At 33.0% G+C, this 18,066-nt stretch overlaps 2 protein-coding genes across 9 annotated transcripts; one reads left to right on the top strand and one right to left on the bottom strand.

Moving 5' to 3' along the window:
- The first annotated feature begins 1,816 nt into the window (after window positions 1–1,816).
- On the top strand, window positions 1,817–12,564 carry LOC137806050 (uncharacterized). 8 transcript variants are annotated; one of them, XM_068605967.1, is made up of 13 exons: window positions 1,817–2,283; window positions 2,379–2,495; window positions 3,261–3,325; window positions 4,515–4,636; window positions 5,017–5,094; window positions 5,370–5,425; window positions 5,730–5,859; window positions 5,936–6,129; window positions 6,228–6,412; window positions 6,743–6,870; window positions 8,042–8,328; window positions 10,152–10,371; window positions 11,348–12,564. In XM_068605967.1, exons 7-13 carry the CDS (start codon window positions 5,796–5,798, stop codon window positions 12,133–12,135), a joined length of 1,866 nt encoding a protein of 621 aa, XP_068462068.1. In that variant the 5' UTR covers window positions 1,817–2,283; window positions 2,379–2,495; window positions 3,261–3,325; window positions 4,515–4,636; window positions 5,017–5,094; window positions 5,370–5,425; window positions 5,730–5,795; the 3' UTR covers window positions 12,136–12,564. The 8 variants fall into 8 exon arrangements, with proteins under 8 accessions (XP_068462068.1, XP_068462073.1, XP_068462069.1 ...); XM_068605972.1 differs by lacking the exon at window positions 4,515–4,636 and having other exon boundaries at window positions 1,839–2,283; window positions 5,035–5,094; window positions 5,730–5,785; XM_068605968.1 differs by lacking the exon at window positions 4,515–4,636 and having other exon boundaries at window positions 1,839–2,283; window positions 5,035–5,094.
- An 858-nt stretch (window positions 12,565–13,422) lies between these two features.
- LOC137806049 (U2 small nuclear ribonucleoprotein A') lies at window positions 13,423–17,478 on the bottom strand. The gene is made up of 9 exons (XM_068605963.1): window positions 17,171–17,478; window positions 16,782–16,903; window positions 16,671–16,711; window positions 16,403–16,532; window positions 16,110–16,315; window positions 15,648–15,821; window positions 15,457–15,507; window positions 14,513–14,686; window positions 13,423–13,784 (listed from the first exon to the last, which is right to left on the bottom strand). The coding sequence occupies exons 2-9, from the start codon at window positions 16,861–16,863 to the stop codon at window positions 13,779–13,781; spliced, it is 864 nt and encodes a 287-aa protein (XP_068462064.1). The 5' UTR covers window positions 16,864–16,903; window positions 17,171–17,478; the 3' UTR covers window positions 13,423–13,778.
- Between the last annotated feature and the right edge of the window lie 588 nt (window positions 17,479–18,066).

Below are 18,066 nucleotides of genomic sequence, written 5' to 3'. Positions count from 1 at the left end.
GGTAAAACAGTCTTCTTCAAAAATGATGGGGTGCAGGAAGAAATTTGTTGGGTGCAGGAAGAAACAGTCAAGATTAAATCCTTAATTGGGTCCCGTAACAAATGGTCCACGATAATTATATAAATAAACACAGATTCCAATAATCATGTACGTCATCATCTAGTACTAATTATACTAAATGTTAAGTGTCGAAGTCTTACTTTAGCATCTGAGTACCTTTTGCAGATACATCCAAGTATGAGATTTACATAAAGAGGAGTGAGAGGAGCAGAAAGAGTGTGTTCGAGAGGGAGGAAGGAAGAGCAAACCGACCGAAAAAAATGACAATTTTTCTCTTAATTCCAACTACGTTCGAGAGCAACTTGTATTAAATAGAAGAATACATTTTTTTCTAAAAAGTTGAATATGTTACTAATTTTTAATGTGAGAACAAAAGTTAAAAAACTCACCAAATTTACTTATTTGGTGCTTATTTGTTATAAGGAACCCAATGTTTTATCACTGAAACAGATTAAGATTTTTTTTTTCTTTTCTACTCCTATAGCGCGAGAGAAAAGGAAAAATAGTTTATTCTTTTATGTTCTCTTTGTAGATGTTTTGTTGTTTTTTTTTTTCATTATTTATTTTAGTTGTGAGTTACTTGTTGTTATAATGGTTTGGTTCACATTCTATTTTTATTAGTGTCTTATAAAACAAACTTAAGTATGTATAATTTGTGATTGGAAATCTTTCACATTAAAAAATAATTACTCTTGTTAGTGGATATAGTGTGGTAGTATGAAAAAAAAATCTTTAATAATTTCCATTAGTGATTACATCTCTTTTCTAATGAAAACATATTTAATCAATCTTATACATATGTAATTGAAGAAAAACTTTTGTAGATCACGAAATAAAGGTGAAAAGAATTTAACAATAATATTATCATAAATTTGTACTTGTAATGACTCATGTGAGTTTATTTAATGTGGTAGAAAACTATTGCAAAACAAATTCGGAGACACTAATCATTAAATTATGCGAATCCTAATTACTTCACACAAAAATATTATTCTCAACAATAAAAATATTTGAATGATCGAGTCCACATTATTTATTCAACTTAATATGTTATTTATTCAACTTTTAGGGACAAATTTAATTATAGTTAAAAATGAATGTGCAGCTATTTTAGAGTTTACTTGACTCTATAATCAACTCATCATCAATATAATAAATGACATAGTTTAAGAATGAAGGTCGAAAGAGTGAAATTTAAAGAAAAAAATTATAAGTATTTAAAAAAGTTATTTACGAAATTTTAATTATAGTAAATTTTTACACAATTGTTATTGCTGCGAATTCACAATCAAGCTGAACGCTATTTTATAAGCGAGTACTTAAAAATGGAGAAATGATGTTTAAAAGTACTAAATAATATTATCTTGGAAGAAAATAAAGTTACGTGCTTAAAATTATGCTATATATAATGAAACTCACCAATTTTACAAAACGATAATTTTTTATTCTCCAAAAAAAAAAAGAATCCATTAAATTGTGACCTACATTTAGAGTTATTTAAATTTTAAATTTTAAGCTTGAGAGCTTATATACCTATCAACACTCAAGTATCTCAAAATTATTCACATATCAATTCTCAACCAAAATCGATTAAAAATTTAATTATAACAACTCTACTTTTAACAACTAAAATTTTCTATTTATCTCCAATAGGATCTAAATTATAACAAATTCCAAAAGAAATTAAAGATACAATCAAAATTGTGTATCTAAAATTTTGTTATTAATAAAATATAGCAAAGACTGTAATAAAATTAAGAACATCATCCCATTTAAATAAAGAGATCGAAAAAAGAGCGCCAAAAGAAAAGAAGAGCGCGCATTTGGTTTGTGTAGGGTTTAGCCCTCAAAACCCTAATTTCACAACCCATCATGACCAAGGTTTACGGCACCGGTGGTGGTGGCAGCGGCGCCGTTCCGAGCAGCATCACCCTGTCGGACCGGCAGGGTTTCACGGCTTCAATGGCGGCCTTCGGGAACATGTACGACGTTGCATTCAAACCCCGCTTGCTTCTCTCCATCATCAGAGACCATATTCCGGACGAGAAGCGTGCCTTCTCCAATCCCTTCCAACTCTCCAAGGTCGTGTCACTCGTTAAAACGCACTCTCTTCTCTCTGAGTGTTTCCTGCTAGACTCCACGCCTCCCAAAGTAATCCAAGCCTGGAACTCTGCATTCTCTTCCTGGCTCGACCGCATCTTCTCCCTCCTGTCCACCTCCATGGTGGGAATCAAAACCAGCAAGCTTTTGATTTTTTTCCCTTTTTTTTTTGTTTTGAATGGTTTTTGTAGTTGACATGGGTGTGTTGTTCTTTCTAGCCTGATAAACGCTGGGTGGGGATCTCTCTGCTCGGGGTTACTTGTGAAGAGTGCAACTCTGAGCGTTTTCTAGAATCTTACTCTGTGTGGTTCAACAAGTTGCTAGCTGTTCTACAGGTAAATGTTTTGCCTTACATGCTGATGGTTCTTTGTTAGAGTTTTAGGATTTAGGAGTATGAAGTGCTGTAGATATACTATTGTTTAGGGTATTTGTTTTTTGGATAAACCTTTAAACCTTAGTGATGCTCACAAGTAGCTAGTACCTTTGGTTCTTTTGAGTATATGACACGGGTTTGATCCCTTATCTTGTGCTTTACATCCACAAGAGGACAAGTCCTGTGTATTCTGGCAATGAGAATAGCTTTGGTACATTTTCTGATCTAAACCATGACGTTTTCTAATTGTAATACTAAGCATGCTATCCAGCACATATTTTAGCCCACAAGCCAATGCTGGGACTTGAAGGAGAACTTAATGTAGTTGATACCGTTTAAATTTAATGTTCTTGTACTACTCACCTTTACTGATTTCAGGCATCCTTCCTGTAAATTGTGAATGGGCAGTGTATCTTTTGCTGATGCCGCTTGGAATTAGTAAATGTGCTTGTTCCCTCTGTAGGCCATTAAAGAGCTCACAGGGCTTCCTTTTTTGTATTCGATAAGGATCCTGTTTTTTTGGCATGATATGTCACGGATTAATGCTAAACATCATTTATGTGATACACTGTCTTTTTTATTTGACTTCATTTCTATCTTTTAAAGTACATGCATGCTCAAACATAGTTACCCTTATTTGCGTTCATCTTTGTACAAATCTCTGAAATGAATTTTATTTTTTGGTATGCTCAATTTTGACAAGCTCCTTGATGTTTGTTGGAAATAGTCACCAGCAGATTCAAATTTAGTGAGGGTAGCGGCTTGTGCTTCAATGTCTGATTTATTTTTAAGGTTAGATATTTCTTTTTGTACCTTGAGAGTTTTCTATTAATTGGTACAAATATTGTTCTGCAATGTAGAGTAGAGTACTAATGCTTGATGCTGCTGATTAAATGAATCCCTTGGTAGAAATATCTCTCTTTATTTTTATGCTAGCTGTTGTGTGGTTGCCACCCACATTACCAATGATTTCTTACGTCTTCTCTGTTATGCATAATACTCAATGGGATGATGTTAAGGTTGTCCATCTTCAGGAAGATTCATAAACTTAGACAAATAAACTTGTAAGAGTTTGCATAATTAAAAAATAAAATTAAAATATTTTTCATAGTATCTAAATTAAATGAATAGCATAAATTAATAAAAAGAACCCACCATTCCATGCCTTGGGAATATCAATTACACAATCCACTATTTCACAGTGATCTCAGTTCTCAACTAATACTGCAAGTTCAGAAAAAAAAACAAAAAAGAGACACCTTGTTCATGTAGAGGCCAGAGGGTACCTTGTTCACAATTTAGGTTTCAGAATGGCAGTCAAGCATGGAGGTCAGTAGTAGTTGCAAACTTGTTGTTGCCAAGCAAGTGAGTGAACAAACAGTTGTATATCACATTCACAAGTCACAAGTAATACTGCTCTTATACCAAATTGCATTGTTTGTTGATTCATGGGTGGGTAACCAAGCAAGAAGGGGTTGCATTTGTTATAGATTTGAAGTTTGTGGTTGGTCAAAATAGCTATTAAGCAAACGCATAATAGAACCAAGTAACGGCAGGAACCCTGACTGAATGGTCATGTTTTGGGTTTTTATTGCACCTCAAGCAATCTTGCTAACTTGACTGTGAACAGCTAGTAGTTAAGTTGATCAAGTTCGAGTCTGTTAGTGAGTTGGCATGATTTATGAGCCCAAATTTGTAATCTTATACTTACAAGTTTATTTGTGAGTTTGAGAACAATGGATGGTTCTACCAAGTTTCTTAGATTTGACATTCAATCTACTTGAGTGTTTATTAAGTTTAATAGCTCCCAGGATCTCTGATGAAAAACAAGTTAATATAGACATGCACTTATTCTATATATTTATGTCCAATATTTTGTTTGTAGTATTACATTTTCTGCCATTCTTAGTCCTATTGCTGGTGAGATCTGTCTTCATTAAAATAGCTGGCAGCTTCCTGTGCTAACTCTGTTACAAAATAGGTTAAGTGGATATCCTAAGATCAAGAAAGAATCATCTTCCTCTGCTGTAGGTGGAGTTTGGCGTGTTGTGCTGCATGCACCAGTCTCAAGTTTATGTTCTTTTCTCTTGCATACTTTTTGCTGTAGAAGGATTTATTATTGTCACCCCTTTGTATTTCTCCCCTCTTTGTCAATGAAATTCTTTTCTACTAAAATAAATACTCAGGATATAATCATGTTTATTTGATGGTTCTAATCAGGTTTTATGTACATTTGTTCTAAGCTTTGCATGATTGGGATGTTAATGCTGTTGCACTATGTATCTGCATCTGCACTTGCATTGACACTGATTTTCTTATTATAGACAATACTCTGGCCTGTCCCTTTCTCTGCATGTTTGGAAGATGATGAGCATGTCATTTTTGCATGTGATTAGCACTAGGTTTTTTTGTTGCTTTTACAGGGAAAGGGTTGAGAAAAAACTATTTAAGTTCCCTTGGTGCTGTATTCACATTTTGATGAGTGATTTTAATTTATGCAGGTTGAATCTGCTGTCGCTTTAAAACTTTTGTCTGGAGGATGCAGTCTTGATATGTCGAAGGTAATATGTTCATCAAATTTTGTTTGAATCATTGGTATAAGTTTGAAAGGACATTATTTGTCTGCCTCTATATGTTAGCAGCATCCACATTTTTCTTAAAAATAATTTCACTATTTTTGCTGGGTCAATGTTCAACATGGGGGGCATCATTTATGATTTTTTAATTCTCTTTTATGCTTAACTCAATTTTGTATGGACGTGTTTTCTTATAAATAAAAAGAATATCCTCCTAGTCTTAATCTGATGTGTTATTTTATCTGCTTGGGTACATCTAGAAATTCGCCCATTGCCTTGCACTGCTTCCAAAATCGAAAGGAGACAATGAAAGCTGGTATGTGATGATGCAGAAAATTTTGGTGTTAATAAATGATCAATTAAATCAAGGACATTATTTGTCTGCCTCTATATGTTAGCAGCATCCACATTTTTCTTAAAAGTAATTTCACTATTTTTGCTGGGTCAATGTTCAACATGGGGGGCATCATTTGTGATTTTTTAATTCTCTTTTATTTTTTATAGTTTCCTAGTCTTTTATGCTTAACTCAATTTTGTATGGATGTGTTTTCTGATAAATAAAAAGAATATCCTCCTAGTCTTAATCTGTCGTGTTACTTTTTCTGCTTGGGTACATCTAGAAACTCGCCCATTGCCTTGCACTGCTTCCAAAATCGAAAGGAGACAATGAAAGCTGGTATGTGCTGATGCAGAAAATTTTGGTGTTAATAAATGATCAATTAAATCTAGCCTTTCATGGGCTAGAAGAAGGTAAATGTTGATAATATCTGTGTAGTAAATGCCTCTGTTAAAGCAGTTTGTGATAATCTTTTTCCATGTGTTGCAGAAACCATGCGTGACAGTGTTACTAGGCTGCTGGTTTTACCAGGAAAACATCCTCCGCCACCGTTAGGAGGCTACATATTGGCAAAAGAAGTTAGAAACAAGGCATCACAAATGACTGAGCAATCACTGATGTCTAATGTATCTACCCTTATGTTGGGCTGTTGTCTAATGCTTACAAATTCATATCCTGCTAAGGTACTTTTTAGTTTGTACAATGTGTTCCTACAATTGATGGTCAGTTCTGTGTATTCTTATTTTGGAAGAACAATGACAAAATGCAATCACATTATTAGGTAGATGTTCCTGTTCGTCTGTTATTGGCCCTGGTTGATAGGGTTCTGATGGTAAATGGCTCTTTGCCACAAATGTCATTGCCATTCATGACTGCCAAGCAGCAAGAGAACATTTGTTCAGAACTCCCATTTTTGCACTCGAGTAGCCTGGAATTGCTCACAGCTATCATAAAGTGTATGGGCAGGTATGTGTATGACTACACGATAGCCTCTCTCCCTTAAAAAAAAGAAAGAAAACAGAGGCAAAACAGAAAAAAAAATATGGTTGGGATAAATTAAATGTAACATTCTTCAAACCTTGACATTTCAGAATAATGTTGTCATTACTTTTAATGCCATTGTTAATGATCTCTGTTATAATGTGTCTTATCATCAAAGGGTTTACCCGTCACTGTTTTGGTGTTCTGGTATTCTTTCTATGCATGGCTTTCAAGTTCTTTCCTCTGATATATCTTTCATGTATTTATTTGTTGTCAGTGGAAGAACTCTACTTATTGCCAATATTTGTATTGCAGTCAACTATTACCATATGCTGCCAGTATTGTACGTATCATTACAAAGTACTTCAAGACATGTGAATTGCCAGAGTTAAGGATTAAGTTCTATTCAGTCGCGAGGGATTTGCTCATAACCATGGGTGCTGGTATGTAAAATTTCCCATTTTAATTGCTTTTCTGCCTACACTGGTATTATCTTGTAGCAATGAAGTTTGTGGATTGGAATGTCTTTATATTATTTTTTTCATGCTCCTTGTTACATTTTTTTTTTTTTACATTTTGGGAAGATATATTATACATTCCTAGAGGAAGGGCCCTGGCTCAATGGTAAGTTTTGTTGCCTTCTGACTTAGAGGTCACTCAATTAAATCTTTGATGCTTGTGGCGTTAAATCTGTATGCATCTACTCTCTCCATACAAGCGAGAACCTTGTGTATGGTTGTCTTACTTTCTCTTATATTATATCCCCAAATTTCTCATCCATCAACAGTTATATGCAACCACTTTGAACATCAATAACAGCATGACTCCGGGGAAAAACATGATCTTTGGTTGTTTGTCATTAAAATTGCTTTTGCTTCTAAAATCAAACCTAAAAATTGTAGCTTTTGAGTGGGGCTTAAGATTTTATACTAAGGTAGTGCTTGATCCAACTTTTTGGGCTTTTCTCTTCTTAAAAGAACAATCTCCTCTGATTATATTTTGAAGAGGATGTATTTTTTGGGTTTTTGCAAAAGCTACTTGTATGTTTTTAAGCTTTTTGGAAATTTTGTTTGGCCTAACTTCTTTTAAGGAAAGAATCCCAAAAGTGTTGAGCCAGACACTGCCAACGTTTTATTACTCGCTTGCTTTTGAGATAAAAGTTTCCTAAATTGAATAACTTCAAACCTGGTTTTAATAAACGTCAATTTGCAAATCCAGATCATCACAAATCAGGTTTAGAAACATTTACCGAGACACAATTTCCTCTGTACTATTTCCCATTAAGGAAACTAAAATACAGGCAGAGAAGGGGAGATGAAGAGAGAATAAGAAAGGAGGAAAGAGAAATGCTTCAGCTTAAGTGTATTTAGTCTTAGTTCCATCGTCTCTGTTGTTTCCATCTTGCATCTGATTTTGTGCTACACTGTTTATGTATTTTTTCCGTATATTATTTTTCAACAACTTCACATGTAGGCTGCATGGGCAGTTCTTTCCCTTTTCAGCTTATCTTTGTTGACACATGAATTCATCGGTTTCCCTTATCTTGGTGTATGATTAAGATGCATTTAATTTGACCATGCATACTGGCCTTTACTAATTAGTCATCTTGAGCAGGAATGGCTTTATACCTTGCACAGGAAGTTGTCAACAATGCTTTTACTGATTTAAGTAGTATCGAGCAGATGGATGGTGGCATATTAAATGGTTCAAATTCAAATGCCTCTGCTGGAGCACAGCTACCGCCCAGTCATAGAAAAAGGAAGCACAGCAGTGCAACGGGATCCCTTCAGGAGCATGATGAAGGAGGTGGTTTGGGTGTGGAACTTCCCAAGAATCGTCCATTGACTCCAATTTCTCTGAGAATAGCTGCACTTGAGACATTAGAGGCTCTTCTTACTGTGGTATGCGTCTGTCTGAGTAACTTTATTATAAAATAACTAAAGGTGTTTGTTTCTTCATCAACCTTTCCTTACCTTCAATGGCTATTCTTGTTCATAATTTGTGTTGTAATTGTAGGGTTAGATGGAAAAGGATAAAAACCATATTTTAAGTAATGTGACTGTATAACTTCTTGTTATTTGCACAGATATTTTAGGTAATATACCTAGTATGAGCCCATCACAGTTACTCCAAATATAATAAGAATCCCAACACATTGGTATCCTAATCTTCTCACAGAACTCAATGTTTATAATTGCAAGTGCTTGCCTATGTTTCTTATGCAAAGTGTCGTTATTCACAACCTCTTTAATAAATTTCTAATGATATATCAACTCATCATATTCTCTCTGGGAGGACAGATTGGGACACTGCTATGTTGGTGGGCCATGGTTTGGAATGTTGTTTCTATAAATACACTTTTATCTGTCCAAACAGTCTGCTATTTTTATTTTTATTTATTTTTTTATAAAAAATAAAAAGGAATTTATTAGAGGGAAAATAGGGGAACTACAAGTTAGATGAGGACAGGATATCCTTCAAACAAGAAACTTCCTAGAACTTAGGCCTTGTGTCTAATTCAACTCTCAACTCAACCCCCTGTAAAAACTAACTTTTAACTACTTTTATTTATAAATTTCTTCCTATAATACATTTCCAAACCGCCTCATTACTTCCCTGCCTAACAACTACACATTGGAAGAGAGCATGAAAAACAGTTAAATGTACAGTGAACCTGCCCTATAAACTGCATTTCCGAGATAGTGACCCCTTTAAACAGCTATAAGCAAAACAACAAAGAGAAGCTAAAAGCTATCCCTCAGCAAGTAATTTAAGGTATTCAATATTGTTAGACTCAAACTGGTGCAATTCACAATTGTTATGTAATTTCTATCCTTTATCTAGTTTTTTTACACATGTTAAACAAATTGACATGCCAAAAATTGAAAATGAGGAAAAGGTGTTCTATTTTAAATGGGGTTGAATATTGTAATGCTTACTTACAGTTTTTGTTTAGTACCTGTGGAATACATTTAGGGTGTGTTTGTTTCCAAGGGGGAGGAGGGAGGGGTGTTTTTTGTGTTTGTTTCAAGGGTTTTGAGGGTGGGGAGTGGATGGAGGAGAGGGTGAGTGATTTTTTTCATTCTTCACAAAATGAAGAGATTTGTGGAGATTTATGTAGGATGGTTGTACTTTACCAAAATACCATTGAGCATGCATTTTATTACAATATCAAAATTAAATATTACAAATTTATTTATAATTTCAAAAATATATAGTTAACAACATACAATATCAAAATAACAACATACAATTATAAATAATAAAAATAAAAAAATTATACTATTAACAAAATATATAGTTATATAAAATAATAAATGAATATAATAATAAATATTATTTTCATAAATTTTAATATATTTAATAATTTTATTTCAATTTAACACAAAAATATTTTCTATTATATTTTTAAATTTTTTATTATAAAATATAAATAATTATGAATATTATATATTAAAAAATTTAATTAATTAAAACCTTCACACAAAAAGAATCATAATTCATTATTCAAATATTTTTTAATAAGAAGGACAAATTTATAAACTTACAATAAACCATCCTCACAAATCAACTCTATCATCCCTCAATCCAAACAACTTCACATATCCTCATACATCCTCTCTAATCTTCACAAGTTAAAGGGGAAATCAAATTGACCCTTGAGATCTCTATTTTCTTCTCAATTTTAAGAGATCTGTATGATTTTTTTTATAATTTTTAACAGGCTGGAGCTTTAAAATCTGAACCATGGAGATCAAAAGTTGATAGCCTTTTGATAGTCATTGCAACGGATTCTTTTAAGGAAGGAACAGTTTCTGAAGAACCCGCTGCCACTGTCACAGATTTGCAGCTTGCTGCATTGCGGGCTTTACTAGCATCCTTTCTTTCATTTATTCAAGAACGACCTCCATATTTTTCTCAGGGTCTTGAACTTTTCCGTAGAGGTACTTCTATATATACATATATCAATTTGAATTTGTTTTATTCTTATTTATTTTGGTATCAAGTATTGGTATTTTAGCAGGTTGTAAAATATTGGGCTTTATGTGTCTAAAGAGATTTTGATGATTGTTGTTGCTTGGAATATTAACACTTCTTTTAATTACGTAAAATCTTGTGATTATTGTTGCAAGATGCTTAGGATTTTATAACTTGCATAGTTGGTGATATTGTTGGAAAGTATGTCCTATTATACGGTGTTTGCTGTTAATAATTAGATCTTGATTTGCATATTTCAATTTATGCCTTTTTTTTTGTGGACAAAAAGGGAGAGAAGATTTCTGAGTTGATTGAGAAAATCCTTAGCATGGTATGTTTGTATAGAGAAACAGGTAGGCAAATCAAATCCAAATTATTTACAGCAAATCACCATGACCTTAAAGGTGGTCCAGTTTTCAAAAGTATTGGATTTTAACTTTGGACATTAAATTTTCTGGTGTCAGAGCAGGAGTGGATTCAAATTTTTATTATGTGATTTGGAAAAATGGATAGGGTGTAGTAGAATGAAGTAGTGTTTGATAATGAGAAGTTTAGAGAAGGTTACACAGCATCCATGAATGTATTGTTCAAATTTGACTATTATACTGTTAGATTTTCATTGGTATATATATATATATATATATATATATATATATATATATATATATATATATATATATATATGTACATGTATATGTATGAAAGCATTTAGTAATAGGGAGGATGTTGTATTGTACATGATATCTAAGGTGTATTTGTAATATCCTGTGTTTTAGATAATATAAATTCTTGTTGATATGAATATATACTTCCCATTTATTTGGTTTTATTATTGAATATAGAATGATAAAATAAAAGCAGCATTTGTGTTCCTTGTACTTACAATTTCATGAAATTTTATTTTAATCCTGTTTCCTGGAACATGGGAATCCTTGTTTGCAGGGAAGCAACAAACTGCTGTACCAAAGCTAGCTGAGTTCTGTGCCCGTGCTCTGTTAACCTTGGAAGTGCTGATACATCCTAGGGCACTTCCATTGGTAGATTACGCCTATGCTAATAACAATTCTTTGGGTGAAGCCCATGGTAGTCTCCAACATGAATATTTTGGCCGAAGCAACAGTACCCCATTCAGTTTACCTCAAGATCCTCCTGACTACGATGATGATCTTTGTGCTAGATGGCTTGAAAATGGCAAAGAAGCTGATGTGTCTATGGATAAAGATGCAGAAAACAACCAAGAGCCAGTTTGCAGAGATAGTGATCCTATAGTGCTTCCTGTGCATGTATCTTCTGACAAGGAGAGGACCCAGATGGATTCTGAGGCTGCCACCCGTGCAGATGTTGAAATGAAAACTGTTGAGGATGAAACCAATTTGAAGTTAGATCAACCTGGAGAATCCGCGGTGCAGTTTCGGGAACCTGGATCTTGCGCCACAAACATCCCATTGGTTGAAGCTCACAATGGTACATTTGATGATATAGTGTCTGAGAAGATTCTTTCAGGCAGCACTGTTCCTCATAATGAAGCCAGTCATATGGAATCAGATCAAGGAAGCTCTGTTAACAAAGACTTTGCATTTGCTTCTCAGAGTAATAGCTTATGGCAAACAACCTCAGACTCTAATATTTTTCAGGATTTTGCTTTTAAATTGGATCATGACAATTCACTGGCAGAAGAAGATGGTTTTCCTGATATTGTGGATGGAGATCCAGATTCTGATTCCGAATAAAGGGGAGATTTTGTAATTTCCTTTTTTATCCGACTTCATTGACACTATATGTTGACAGAGAAGATGTTTTGTTCATTGACAACATGATATTGTTATTGCAAATTGCACTGGTTACAGCGAAGGGAAGAGACGCCTTCTCTCAACGTATGAAGAGAAATTTTGAGATTTTGCAGGAATCGTTATATGTTGCTGCTTTCTTCTGCTTCGATTGATATTGCTGCTATCATAAGTACGAGGAAAATGATCATGATGTTTCCGAGACTGAACTCCATTGCTGCTTCTGCTTTCTGTTTGTCTCAAAACACCTGCTTGGGTTTGTTTATTTCTTATTGATGAAACGTTCAGGAATATATTTGCTATTAAGTTATACATGTAATTAACACAGATTTATTCTAATATTATTAGTTATTTATATTTATTTGTATTAAATAGAAGAGTACATTTTTTTCTAAAAAATTGAATATGTTACTAATAAGGATTTATTTTACTTATTTGGTGCTTATTTGTGTTACTAGGAACACAATGTTTTCTCACTAAAACAGATTATTTGTTCACATTCTATTATTAATGTCTTATAAAACAAATCTTAGTATGATTTGTGATTTCAGATCTTTCACGTTAGAAAATAATTACTAATTACTCTGGTTAGTAGATATAGTGTGGTAGTGTGAAAAAATTGTATTTAAAATGAATGTGCAGAAATTCTACTTTAGAGTTTACCTAAGTGGAATTTAAAGAAAAAAGTTAAGTATTTAAAAAAGTTATTTACGAAATTTTAATTATTTGTAAATTTTTACACAATTGTTATTGCTGCTAATTAACAATAAAGCTGAACGCTATTTTATAAAAGAGTCCTTAAAAATGGAGAAATGGTGTTTAAAAGTACTAAATAATATTATCTTGATAAAGAAAAAAAAATTACGTGCTTATATTATGCTATATATAATGGAACTCAGCAAAATTTACAAAACGATAAATTTTTATCCTCAAAAAAGAATGAATCCATTAAATGGTCACCTACATAATATAAGTTATTTAAATTTTAAGCTTGAGAACTTATATACCTACCAACACTCAAGTATCTCAAAATTATTCACATATCAATTCTCAACCAAAATCAATTAATTATATTACTAAAAATCTTTAAAAAACTAATTATAAAACTCTACTGTTAGCTAAATCATTCTATTTTATCTCCAATAGGATCTAAATTATAATAAATCCCAAAAGAATGTTTTATTTTTTTCATATTAATAAAAACTCTTCTCAAAACTGTATAATAACATCTCCACCAAATAAATTTCCATCCATTATCGCTATTTGTAACATTATTACTCTAACTTTGAGCAAAGTTACAAAACTTGTCTTTCCACTACTATGGACGCTACGTTTTCCGAGATAAAAACACACTATAAAAGAAATTAAAGATACAATCAAAATTGTGTATCTAAATTGTAGAAACTAAAGTAGTAGAAAGATAAGAAAATCAATATCGAAGTTCCGAAATCAGACATACTAAACTGCAATGTAAATCATCAAGTAGAGAAGTTCAGTACAGAAAATTCATCAAGAACGCTTCATGGAAATCTACCAAGAACATCATCACATTAAAGAAGTGCCAAGGCATCTTCAAAATCTTCACTCTAATCCTGCACAAAAATAAAATAAATATTGAACCACACATAGAGCATTACTAGAGCATGAAAACAGATAAAGATTGAGCTGCCAAATATGAACTGATCAACACTGAGCATACACACACATATATATAATTCAGCTGAGGCACACTCGAGCTTTATCCACATTTCCAAAAGTCTCAACTACAGGAAAAAAAAAACAAATCCTAATCTTCATATAAAACACCAGCTAAGTTAGTGCATAGCCTCAAATAAGGACTTGGTACAATGCAAACATGTCATGTAAAGTTAAAACACCAACCAAACAGGAAACCCAGGCAAAAAAAATAGCAAGAAGGGGACTCGATCAGGGTATGGTCTGAAACAAGCCTAAAAGCATTTCATGGTGGCTGGCAACAGTGACCACGGACCAGAGATGCATAGTCAAACAGTAGGAACTGGGTAAAAAGAATTAGAAACGAGGAAGAGTCTGCAGACTCTGTAAATCGCAGAGCAAAAGTTCATTTTGATACATTTTAACAATTAGTTAAAATTAAATTATTAAAATAAAACAATGATTGAGTACACTGAGCAGCAACTGCTTATATGCTCAAAAAAGTTCTGATGAAGACATAGGTATAGCACAATAGATAACTATAGGAAACAAACTGAATAAACATGCATCAGAGAGCAATAATGATGTCTCAACTGTAACAAATATACAGAATACAAGTCATAAACACATCAGAGTGGACATATACCTGTTCCATTGAAGTAGAATCAGTATTTGTCTGCTCCTGTGTATCATTGGATTCACCATCAGCTTGACCTCTGTCATCATGGATCATATCTTCAGGTTTTTCATCAACATTACCCAACACTATATTATCATTCAAGCCTTGTATATCTGCAGGAAGCTGGCCAGACTTCAATGCCTGCAATCATGTACACTGATTAGATGTACAGCATCATTACAGTTTTTTTCGTAATAGATTAAACAATTAAACGAGGAAAAATCAGTTTACAACAGTTAAAACCATTCTTAGTTTACACCATTATTGAAATTAATAAGTATCACATTTATATACATTAAAATTAATATGATACGTAATTTTGGAATATGTTAAATTAAGGGCTATATAATTGTATTCTTATATTGTTGTTCAAATAAACCATACTTAAGCTATTCATCAGTGTAAGAATAGTATGTCTTAACACTGTCAGCTTCTCAAATTCAATTAGGACGAATCAACATTTTTTCAGTTTTTGAAGACACAATATCATGAATCAAGGAAATAGCCAGCAAAATATCATAATAAGACTCCCTAAACCAAATGATAAAAAAAAAACAATTACCCTTCTCTTTCTGTAAACCACTAAAGAAAACCAAGAGGAATTCCTCAACTTAACCCAACCCAAATTCAACCTACCCCACACAGCAAATAATCCAATCTACATATTCTATGCCAGTAAGTAGCAACGTTGACAAAAAAAACTGAGTGCGGGTCAGTATTTCTAAAGCTCTGGTGCAATGTGACACATTTCATAGAGTCTTCCTGCAGATCATCCCTCTATTAGCAGGTCATTAGTTACAAATTATCCTATCATTATTTACAATAATCTCAATATAATGTTAAGCAAGAGTATGACAGAAACAAATACTTAAAATCCAATAAGCGATTGTCTAATTTAGAAAAGTAAGCACCTTTTCAAGTCTAGCAACCTCCTCAAGAGTCTGAGAATTCACAATGGCAGCCTGCATAAAGAAGAAACACATCAAACCACAGGTAACCAAGCTTAGCAGTTATCAGAGTGTGTCATGTTGGATATGTGACATGTTCAACCCTATTGTGATAAGCCTTAAATAAATGACGAGTTCAAGTATCATCACTGTACCTTGATAGCAGTAATTTGCTCAGGTGTGGGAGCAACCACTTTGGGCACCTGTTGTTCCTCAGCTGCTTCTGAAACATTTGGAGTTTTAGCAGGTGAAAATGGTTTGGGTGGTGTCTTTTTAATTTCTTCCATAACTTCTTCCGAAGCAAACAAGCTTTTGGCTTCCAACCGTTCCTATTAATTTAAATAAACCATAAAAAGAATGAAATATAATAGAAGGGCATATGCAATTGGAAATAAGAAATAGACCTGATAATATATCTATCATCTTTCTCCTTTTTTATAACATTGGTAGATACAAAGGCCTTGCAGGCATTACCAGAACATCCTATCTTTCAAAAATATACTCAAAATGCTGATTTATAAATTTTATACAGACACTAACAGAACATACTATCTTTCATATTTCAAACAACAAGCCCAATAAAAAATAGTACGGGTAGTGGGAAAAACAAGCATTACCTTATTTTTCACTTTCTTGAAATCTAAAACTCGGAGGGATTTCAGTTTGTTAATAACATAAAGCCTATAATTTGGTTTCTTCGTAATATTGTTGTCAAGCAGACTAAGGAACTGCAGCTTTGGAATGGATGCTAAAGGATCAATCTCTACCAAGTTTACAATTCTGTTGTTAGTGAGGACTAGTGTGTGTAAGTTTGGCAAGAACTCTGCAATGAAAATGACAGAAGGGAAAAGGTCACTAAAATGAGGAAATTAAAAGAAAGAATGTGCAGTTCAAAGTTCAAAAACTGTACCTCCAATGCTGGGATTAATTCTAGTAATCCTGTTGTTATTAATGATAATGGTACCCAACCGGTTAAGATATGGTACGTTCTCCAGTTTGACAATCTCATTGTCAGATAAATCTATGGTGTCAAATTGGTCCTGAAGGAAATTCAATACACAGGAACTCAAAATTGTGAACACTGAATCACTTAATACATCCTTTCTAATGAAGAAGACCTCAACAATACAAGGGGAAAACTAAATTGCACAATACAAGGGGAAAACTAAATTGCACACCTCAGTAGCACCCAGGTTTTCAATTACAGCTATCTTGTTGCCTGTAAAAAACATGACAAAGTTATTCTCAAAGAGGGATAGTAAGAAGGAGAGAGATGGAAAGGTAAATACCTCGAAGATCTAATTCACGCTCTTTAATTGCATTGAAAAAATGAGGGCTTTTCCATACCAAGTCAGCAGTGAGCCTCACCATCTCTTCTACTCAGAGTGCAGAAGAAATTGAACAGTAATGGCTGCAAAAACGTAACTTGTGGAGGTGAGCAAGTCAAAATTACAAAGGGTGCTTTTACAAACCAAAAATAATTCAAATAACACACAAAGAATAATTTGAAACCTAAAAGGGTTCAAACCCTTTTAGGTCATCACAACACCAAACACTAACAAACAAACAAACAAAACACGAATCCAAAAATGAAATGCAGAAACACGAGAAATGAGAGAACAAGCATGAAATTGAAGTGCGCGAAAGCTAAAGGGAGATGAAAGAAGAAGACAAAAACCTAGAGAAGAAGCAGGAGCAAGGGGGTCACAGTGTTGAGTCCCTTTTAATCTTTTATGGTTTTAAAGGGAGTGAATATAATCCTTCCCTCCACTCATAATGTAAAAAAAAAATTAGGTAAAAGGGATAACAAAACATTATTTTTATAACAATATTTTCTTATGCAATTATCAACCTTTATAATTTTTTAAAAAAAATATTCCCCAAAATGGTGGAAGATTTGTTGTTAACCATGACTGAGAGAGACAGCACTGCAACCAGGTGAAGTTCATGGAATGAATGGTGTTAATTGAACAAAAAGGGAGCAAGAAAACTCCCCATGAGTTTTCTTCATGAGTTTAGGCAATTTCTTCCTCCACTTTCCCTAGTTTCTTCATGTAACCTTATAAATCTTTTAATTTCAAAATTATCCTTCGATAAAAGGTGTATGGTTTGTTTTTTTTATTTTCAAATTGGTATAATCCATAAATCTTAATTTGAAATATAATACAATTTTGTATTTTGAATTCTACAATTTAAAAGATATTTTTTAGATTTGAAAGTATATTTCTAACTCTAAATTTGAAATATAAAATTGTATTTAAAATTTTAGAGTTTAAAATATATTTTTAAACACAATAAATACCTTTAAAAAATTTAAAAATCGGAATGTACTATGGACAAAATCAGCAAAATGTTGTAATTTTTTTCTCGAATTACTAGAATGAGTGAAAAAATTATTACAAAATAGGTAAGTTGTGAAGCAAAAGCACAAGGTTCCTCAATTGAATTGTCTTTCGTACACACGACTCTTGTATGAAAAAAAAAATGTGAATAAGGTACATGATGACTTTGGTGTAAAAATTCAACAAAGTTGAAGGCTTGCATGTACAATATGACTTCAACTTTGTTAAAAAA

The sequence above is a fragment of the Phaseolus vulgaris genome, chromosome 3 (assembly GCF_000499845.2).
Source record: "Phaseolus vulgaris cultivar G19833 chromosome 3, P. vulgaris v2.0, whole genome shotgun sequence".
Lineage (NCBI taxonomy): Eukaryota > Viridiplantae > Streptophyta > Magnoliopsida > Fabales > Fabaceae > Phaseolus > Phaseolus vulgaris.
The sequence above is the reverse complement of the archived record's forward strand: the minus strand, read 5'-3'. Positions and strand labels throughout refer to the sequence as shown.

Coding starts and splice junctions, on each gene's coding strand:
- LOC137806049 (XM_068605963.1), bottom strand. CDS start 16,863: ATGGTGAGGCTCACTGCTGACTTGGTATGGAAAAGCCCTCATTTTTTC. Junction 16,316..16,402: donor AATTAATCCCAGCATTGGAG/GTACAGTTTTTG, acceptor TTTTCATTGCAG/AGTTCTTGCCAAACTTACAC. Junction 15,508..15,647: donor AGCAAATTACTGCTATCAAG/GTACAGTGATGA, acceptor TTCTTTATGCAG/GCTGCCATTGTGAATTCTCA.
- LOC137806050 (XM_068605965.1), top strand. CDS start 5,029: ATGCAGGTTGAATCTGCTGTCGCTTTAAAACTTTTGTCTGGAGGATGC. Junction 6,413..6,742: donor ATCATAAAGTGTATGGGCAG/GTATGTGTATGA, acceptor TTTGTATTGCAG/TCAACTATTACCATATGCTG. Junction 10,372..11,347: donor TCTTGAACTTTTCCGTAGAG/GTACTTCTATAT, acceptor CCTTGTTTGCAG/GGAAGCAACAAACTGCTGTA.